This window comes from Juglans microcarpa x Juglans regia, chromosome 1S (genome assembly GCF_004785595.1).
Source record: "Juglans microcarpa x Juglans regia isolate MS1-56 chromosome 1S, Jm3101_v1.0, whole genome shotgun sequence".
In the NCBI taxonomy this organism is placed as follows: domain Eukaryota; kingdom Viridiplantae; phylum Streptophyta; class Magnoliopsida; order Fagales; family Juglandaceae; genus Juglans; species Juglans microcarpa x Juglans regia.
The window spans coordinates 18095346-18104162 of NC_054595.1; the positions used below are offsets into that span (position 1 = coordinate 18095346).

Below are 8817 nucleotides of genomic sequence, written 5' to 3' on the forward strand. Positions count from 1 at the left end.
AAAAATAATATTAACTCTAAAGTTTCTATTATTAATTATATTTTGTCCCTAATTCTCAATCGATCCTCATTGTCCCACTTTTTTGACTGATCTTCACATGTATATATAAGAGCTATTCTCTTTCATATTCAAAAAATAATTTTGTCTTAGTAAATAATTACTATATTATAGGAGTCAAATCAGCAGCCTATAATTTAGTCTTAAGATAAGACCAAAAATCAAGCTAAGAGATAAAACCAAGAAGAGATAAGACAAGTGGACTCAGACTTCTAACAAAGAAATGACTCAAACTTCTAAAAAGAAAGGGACCCAAACTTCTAACAGGAAAATGTTAAAATATTTTTAGTTATGAGATTACACATTGATACTGATTTAGGCATCGGAGGGTCTCCTTTCACCCCCAATGGTTGTAAGAAGTCGAGAGTGTGCGGCGGTGAAACACGTACGTCCTCAACATACCCAGTTGGGTTTTTTAATTTCTATTTTTAAAAGATTCCCAATTGTGCTTTCTTTGACTAAATTATATGAAGTCCTACTAAAAAGAAAATCAAGATTCAATTTTCATGGTGGGGATACAAAAGAAAAAAAAAAAATCATGTGAAACTAGTTAATATTCTTTGATCAACAAGCTGCATGGGTGACTTTCTTGCATGCTAACCAGCTTGGCTCTTATTCTATAAATACCACGCACCATCTTCTATTACGTACTCACATCTCTCAAGCTCAAACAATCTAAAGTTCTCTCGATCGACCTCCTCATTCCTCTGTATATCACTTTCAAACTCTTAGCTCATCATGGGTGTTTTCACTTATGAAACCGAGTATACGTCTGTTATCCCACCGGCCAGGTTGTTCAAGGCCTTTATCCTTGATGCAGACAAACTCATTCCAAAGGTTGTACCTCAAGCCATTAAGACCTCTGAAATAATTGAAGGAAATGGAGGGCCTGGAACCATCAAGAAGATCACCTTTGGCGAAGGTTAGTTCCAATCCCAATATCATTAGTACTGTTTATACTATAAAATGAGTAGGATCGAAGACGCAGTCTCCACATACTGACGTGGCAAGAGCTAATTCAGGAGAAAATTTTCAAAACTTTATAAATTTTATATTTCCTAAAGCTATCATTGCATTAATTATTTGTAGATAGTGTTGTACAATTAAAAGAAGTAACTAACATAGTCTTGTTTTTCTATATTTTGCAGGCAGCCAATTCAAGTATGTGAAGCACAAGATCGATGAAGTAGATCATGCAAACTTCACATATGGCTACAGCGTGATCGAGGGTGATGCTTTAAGCGACGTGTTAGAGAAAATCTCTTACGAGATCAAGATAGTGGCATCCTCCGAGGGAGGATCCATCTTGAAGACCATCAGCAACTACCACTGTAAAGGCGATCACGAGATCAAGGAAGAGCAAGTCAAGGCTGGGAAAGAAAAGGCTGCAGGACTTTTCAAGGCTATTGAGGGCTACCTCATTGCACACCCTGATGCCTACAACTAAAGCTTACCGCGCCTTTCGTTTGTGTATTTCCTAAATCATAAGAGGTTGTGGCTTTCATGTTATTTTTCTGCCTAGCTTGCCAAAATGGTTTGGGGAGCTTGCTAATAAAGGAGTTTGTGGTTGTACTGATGCTTTATAATTGGAAGAGTTCAATTTGATTAATGTTATTACTTTCAATATATACAAGAATTTATGAAGGACATGCTAGAGCTACTGCAGGGGGCTCCACTACTACAAGAAAAATGGACTTTTGTGACTAATTTATTACAACCAAAAGACTATTTGCAACCAATTTTAATTGCAAATAGTCATTTCGCTAGAATTAACTGGTCGCAAATAAACAGTTTTCTTGTAGTTAGCTTGGCTTTTTTACATATTTTTCTTTTTTTGTTCTTTTTTTACATAGATTTTTTAACATTTTTTAAAAATAAAAAAACTCACAACATCATTAAAAAATACTTTATAAATCACGGAGTAAAATATATATATATATATATATATATTAGTCTTCCCACTGGAGCTAATAAAAAAATATTAATCATTAAAAAATACAATAAAAAACACTTTGTGATACTTTAAAAAAAAATATTAGTCTTCCCTTGGAAATGCAGTGCGGCTGGGCTGGGCAAAATGCACTTTTGGGTTCAGAAGAAAACCGAAAGAACACTTTTCACTTCTGTTTTCAGAGAGATCGGAGACGCACACTTTCGCACTTGCTATGAGTTTTGTTTTTTTATTGAGAAAATCTATTTAAAACCTTATTTTTAACGCACCAAGCACACTGTTCATGCAGAAGTTTTCCATATTAACAATAAAAATAGAAAAAGTCTTCTTGCAAGTTATTTCGCATACCAAATTGCACATCAATATTAAATGTATGACATTCATTTAATGAAACAATATAAATTAAAGATGAAAATAATTTTCGTGAGATAGAGAATTTTATTCTTCTCTAAAAAAAATTTTATATTAAAAAAAACTATATAAATATTGATGCGCAATTTGGTACGTCAAATTATTTTTACATCCCGCCAGCGTGCTTAATATAAAGAGTCTTTCCTGTAGCACGTCTGTTTTCATGCATCCGGAAGCAAGCTGTTACGTACAAATTGATCAAATTAAGTACGATTGACCAATTCTGTGAACAACATGACAAGTAAATTATGTGTATATACATGAAGAGGACAGTATGTATCCCGTAATTTTATTAAAGAATACTTTTACTTGTAGTGGAAAAATATATAACTTGTAATTAATAACAAGGTTTAACAATACAATAAAAGAAAGAAAAAATATGAAGAGAATGGAGAGTTTAAGATAGTATGATAGCTGCCCTATCACTATGCCACAATCAAAAAGGAAGAGTACATGGTATTCCATAGAGTCAAAGAAATGATAGTTGCAGTCGTGAGTACGTAAGTAACGTGTAATTATTTTGAAAAAAGTGAATAAATATAGGACCTATTTGAAAAAAAAATTAATTTTTTAATAATAAATTCCACTCTTTTTCAAAGCGACTATACAGTGGGAATCATAGACCAAAAAATTAATGCCTCACAAATGACTGTACAATTGCAGAATCACTGGCGCCTCTCCTTGCCACCATATAAGCAAAAATTCTAAATAGAGAAATTATTTACATCAGCCGCTGTAGCCGCAGCACACCGTGATGAAAAAGAAAAAAAAAATCACGTTGAGTGTGCGGCTGATGCGTATCATTGCTCTTCTAAATAAACAACATATTATTCTTAAAGGGGACTTTTAGATTGTCTACAAGGCTATGAGCAAAGTTGCATCATCAACAAATTGGGAAATTCAACTAACCATCCAGCACGTTAAGGTTCTCCCTTACAGAATGAAAAGACTAGCGACTCTCTTTAGAGAAATGATATATACAAACTCTAAATGCACAAGTCCTTTACAAAAAATTAGACTTCACTATGAAAAAATATGAAAAACTCACTTTTTCTTGTAGATCCCACATTTTTATAAAAGGCTAATACAAAACTTGTACATTTTGAACTTATACCTAGATTACTCCGGTCCTCTCTTAATTACCCCCGTAGTGCAAACACAAGCTGTGTGCACGACTTGGCAACAAGGGCCGTCTCTACCCCACAGATGCATTCCCGTTATAGCTTGCCCCATCCCCTATCTCCTCCCTTCGACAGTGAAAAAGACCCAACAGGCCACGATTTCTTTTATTCTCACTTTCAGATCGTAACCTTGTTTCTTTTTAAATGTTTTGTTGCCAATTTTCTAGTTTTTTCCCTGCAATTAATAAAACTTCTGAAAGTAAACTATAAAAATAGTAGGATCACTATTAAAAAATTAATTTTTTTTATATGAATATCGTATTTATTCATCTTTTTTTTAAGAAATTGTGCAGCGCATATACACTTGCGATTGCAAATATCATATCTCAAAAAAAAAAAAAAAGAAGAAAAATCTGTTGGACCAAAAGGAATATTGTCATTTAGACTCTAGTGGCTTCTGATTTTTCATTTTTCCTGTTCTTTATACATGAGTATGAAAGCATAATTTTCAAGAATGAAGGATAATGAAAGCTTAATTAAAAAGATAACAGTATATAATAAATAAAGCCTACTAGCTGCTGAATAAAAAGAAGATTATTTATTTGCTGGCATTTGCTGGCTAGCTAGCTAGCGGCAGCTAGCCATCCTTGAACCAAATTGAAACATTACTAGAGCGCTCTATTTTTAAACCTTGAGCCTTTCAACAATCAAAACTTTGCTAGGCATCAATTTTACATGAAATATACGACGTACGAATATATATATACGAACATCGACTACAAGCACATGCATGATGCAGCCAACATCAGAGTAATGTAATATATACGGCATCTAGAATCAGTACTTGGTGTTTATTTCTTTCATCGAACAACTTCCAGTACTTTCTTTCTTTGACTAAATTACATATAATTTTCTAGATTCAAAGTTTCGTGGTGGGAACGATCCTAAAATTCTTTGATCAACGGACACTTTCATACAAGGTAAGCAGCTTGACCCTCAATCATCGATATTCATGCGTACGTGTTTTCACTTTTGAAACCGAGACAACGCCTCAGTCATCCCTCCGGTGAAGTTGTTCAAGGCTTTTATCCTTGACGCTGACAACCACATCGTAGGAAATGGAGGACCAAGAACCATCGAGAAAATTACTTTTGGCGAAGGTGATCAGATTCTCCACAACATCATTATACATTTTCTTAGCATTTTAAAAGTACTTCACGTCGTTGCATTTAATGAATGCAATGACGTGCAGCAGAAGTAACCCTTTTTCTCTCACAACTTGCAGGCAGTCAATTGATCGACGAGGTTGATTGAGGGTATATGTGAAGCACAGGATCGATGAGGTTGACCATGCAATTAACTTCACGTACGGCTATAGCTTGATTGAGGATGATCAGGCCTTGAGCGACAAATTACTTGATTGAAGATCGAGCATATATATTATAAGCAACTACCATACCAGAGGTGACAACAAGATCAAGGAAGAACAGGTTATTAAGACCGGGAATGAAAAGGCTGCAGATCAGAGCTATGATCTCTTGGCAAATCCTGAAACCAAAAACTAGAGCTTGTTTTTTGTTGTTGTGTTTTCACGTAGGAAGACTGAAATCATGTCATTGTTGCATGTATGGCTTTGAAAGCAGTCATGTAAATGGTGAAAGTCATTTAGAAAACATCATGGTACTCGCAAATTAATGATGGGTGCATAAAACAATTGTGTCCTTTTAGGTAACTTGTGAGTGGTATTATCATGTCAATTAGTAGTGTCTCCATCAACGTAGATCAGTTCCAATATGTCATGTCATGTACGTAATTTGGTCAAAGAATTAAAATCTCGTTGAACAGATAAATTATATATACAATCTTGTCAGGTCAGCATTCATGTGGGAATCCATATATACCATTTTCCAGTCAATATTGGTGATCATACATATCTATCACCGTGAATTATAAATATAATTATAGAACGGTGCTTGAAGTCAATCAAACCTAACCAGGAAGTTCACTTTTATTTTATTTTATTTAAAAAAAAAAAAAAAAAAAAACCTTTTCGGGGGCAAAGAATTTATGTAAAAAAAAGTTTAAAAAGTTGCTTTTTTAGTATTTTTCAAAAATTGGGAGTTGACCCAAAAGTAACGTTAACGGCGTTAAAAACAATGATTTGAATAAATTTTAAATAGACAAAATTTGTGTGCTGTTTTTGTATAAAAATAGATCCTACCATAAAAAAATATAAAATAAATTTTTCATTTTTAGAGAGATCTATTTTTTTACAAAGAGCTTATATAGAGTTTGTCTATTTGAAACTTGTACTTAGTATTACTCTTTATTATAAAATTCATGGTAATGATACTTAGAATTAAATACCGGTATTTAAGGGAATTAATAAATAAATTTGAGAATAAACTTTTTCAAATTAATTGGCCGTATCCTTGTCAATTTTGTCAAGGTGACTGCTAGGGCCACCAATAGGGATCCCAAGGGTTTAGAAGTGCAAAAATGCACTTTTTTAATTTTATTTTTTAATTTTTATTTTGTGTGTTTTTCTTCAAGTATTTTTTAAATCACTTTAAATAGTTTTTGAAAAAGGGAAAAAATTCACAAACTCATTTAAAAATACTTTTGTAAAACAAAAACCACCATCAAATGCCTCTCTTGATGGCTTTCCTCGGTGGGATAAACATTTCCCTATTGTCAATGACATTACAAAAGGGCAAAGATGGTAAGAATTTTGTCAAATTGAATTGATTTAACATAGATTAGACATACTTTGTAATCACTAATTTATCAAGTAAATTTGTAATAAATAGCGTGTGTATTTTGATACAATATTCCTTCAATCCCATTAAATCATACAATTCAATACAAGAAAAATGTGCATTTGTGATAATAATAGACTCATTTTGACAGTAAATAATTATTTTCGTAAGAAATAACTATCAATAAATATACAATTTTTTTTGTAGTGATATTTGTGGTTGAATTAAGTGAATTCTCCAAAAAGAAAATAGATTAAGGGATGCTTGGAGAATGAGATGAGATGAAAGTTTTGTGAATAGTAGTAAGATATAGTTTGGTAACAATAGTGAGACAGTTTGAGTTAAGTATTTTTTAGATTTTAAAAAATGTGAGAGAAAATTTAAATAAAAAATATTATAAAGTAAAAATGTAAATAAAAAATATTATAAAGTTAAAATAATATTGTTAGAATATACTTTTTTAATATTCTTTTTGTTTTATGATTTGAAAATTTTGATTTTTTTTTAAATTTGAAAAATTTGTAATGATTAATTTCAAAAAGTTATAATAATTACTATTTTAAAAATATTTATATTTGAATAATATTTTAAAAAAAAATAAGATAAAATAAGAATTATTACCAAGCATCTCCTGAGAGAAGCATGTGACTTGAGCTATTAATTTGAGGTTGGAACACGCCATCATTTACTTGTACTAGTAATACTATAGGTGTTACACGCTGGTTACGCTGCTGCCTCCTCAACCCCTGAACTGTTATTTGGACCTTTAGAGCGGAGATTACCTAGTTCGGTTATATGAGATGAAATTAAAATTAAAAGTTGAATTTTATTAAAATATAATTAATTTTTTAATATTTTTTATTTTAATATTTAAAAATATTAAATTATTTATTATATTTTATATAAAAATTTAAATAAATTATAATAATTAGATAAGAAAATAGAATTTATAAAAACAAACCAGTCCCGAAACCCCATCACAAAGCCAGCTGTGGGCTTTAGTAGAGGCCTCACTCATTCTTAGAATCTTAGTTCTTAAAAGGTCAAAAGCCGCCGTTTCTTAAATTAATCACTCAATTAGGAAACTAATAATATCATCTAATTACTAAAAAACCGTTACGGGCGACAGAAAATAGAGAACAGATGTAGGCTTTTGCTACGGATTCTTTTCTCATGATAAATGATCGTGGTAAATAGTGTGCTAATGACATGAAAATAGTCGGTGGGAAAAAAGATAAGCCTTTTGCCACGAAATCATGTTGGCAAGTAAAATTTTGTGGAAAAAAACTTTTTGCCACGAAATAAACATTTTTGCGGCGATTTCTGGTCATCGAAAATAAATTTACCAAAATTATTTTTACTTTCGTGGATAAATAGTTTTTGCGGCAACTTTGTATCGCCGAATATAATTTTATCAGAAATATTTTCCTCTCATGGGGTAATAGTTTTGTGACGAGATTAATATCTTTTTGCGGCGATTGATAATTGTCGCAAATAAACTTGCCTACTAATTTTTTTTTTTTTGGCAATTCTGGGTATTGGTAATTTTGGCGACTAAATACCATTTGCGGCGATAACAACTCACTGCAAATAGTAATAAAAATTTAAAACCCTTCTTCATTTCTTTTCCCCCTAACCCCTACGATACTCTCGTCTCTCTCCCTGCGACTCCGTGCAACTGTCGAGGTTCTCCTCCCCACTGCGCCACCGTGAAAGGCTCCCCTTGCCGTCAAGCCACCGGAGGCCTTCCCCTCGCCCTCTCACACACTCTCTCTCTCTCTCTCTCTCTCTCAAATCCCAACAGATCCGTGCACCTCTGCCGTCTCCAGCCATGGCCATCGCCATCCTCAGTCGCCTACAGCTCCTACAGTCACCAATCGTCGCTCCACCCCAGCTCCCGCATATCTTTTCCTCTAAGCCGTGCGACCATAGCAACTAAGCAAATGATTTTCTTCCTCCCAAGTCGTGCGATGCCCTCATCCCACTACCCATTTTAGTTTCTTTCCAAGTTTGATTTAAGGTCTTGTTCTCATCTTTCGAAAGGGAAAACCTTGAAGGTAAAACCATTTTGATTCACTTTCTATTATGGTTTCGAATGGGTTTCGATTTCTTCAAGGAAGGTTACCCATTGATGTTTCAGTTTGGGTTTTTTCAGTGCAATCACTTGTGTTCTTTCCTCTACATGCCTATAGCAATATTTGGTCATCCATTTTACATCTTGAGAACGAGCTAAGAACCAAGGTAAAAACCTAACTTGACTCTATTTGATTTGGATATTATTTTGAAGCCATCCGAATTCTTTTGTGATGGAAAGCTTGTGTCTTGGGTTGTGTTTATTTCTCTAAATTGCAAAATATTATAATTGCTCTGTTTTGGTCCTAACTGAATGATGATGGAGTTGTTTTACTATATGATTTCCTATGTTTCGAATTTTGTATTTTGCTAATGAGCTTGGTTTTATTCTGAAGCAATTTAGTGTGTGGTCACTGGGAAGCAATTTAGTAAGCTTTTATTCTGA

General features: G+C 33.1%; 1 protein-coding gene across 1 annotated transcript; it reads left to right on the forward strand.

Moving 5' to 3' along the window:
* The first annotated feature begins 706 nt into the window (after positions 1-706).
* On the forward strand, positions 707-1704 carry LOC121245998 (major allergen Pru ar 1-like). The gene is made up of 2 exons (XM_041143955.1): positions 707-979; positions 1206-1704. The coding sequence occupies exons 1-2, from the start codon at positions 796-798 to the stop codon at positions 1502-1504; spliced, it is 483 nt and encodes a 160-aa protein (XP_040999889.1). The 5' UTR covers positions 707-795; the 3' UTR covers positions 1505-1704.
* The last annotated feature ends 7113 nt before the right edge of the window (positions 1705-8817 follow it).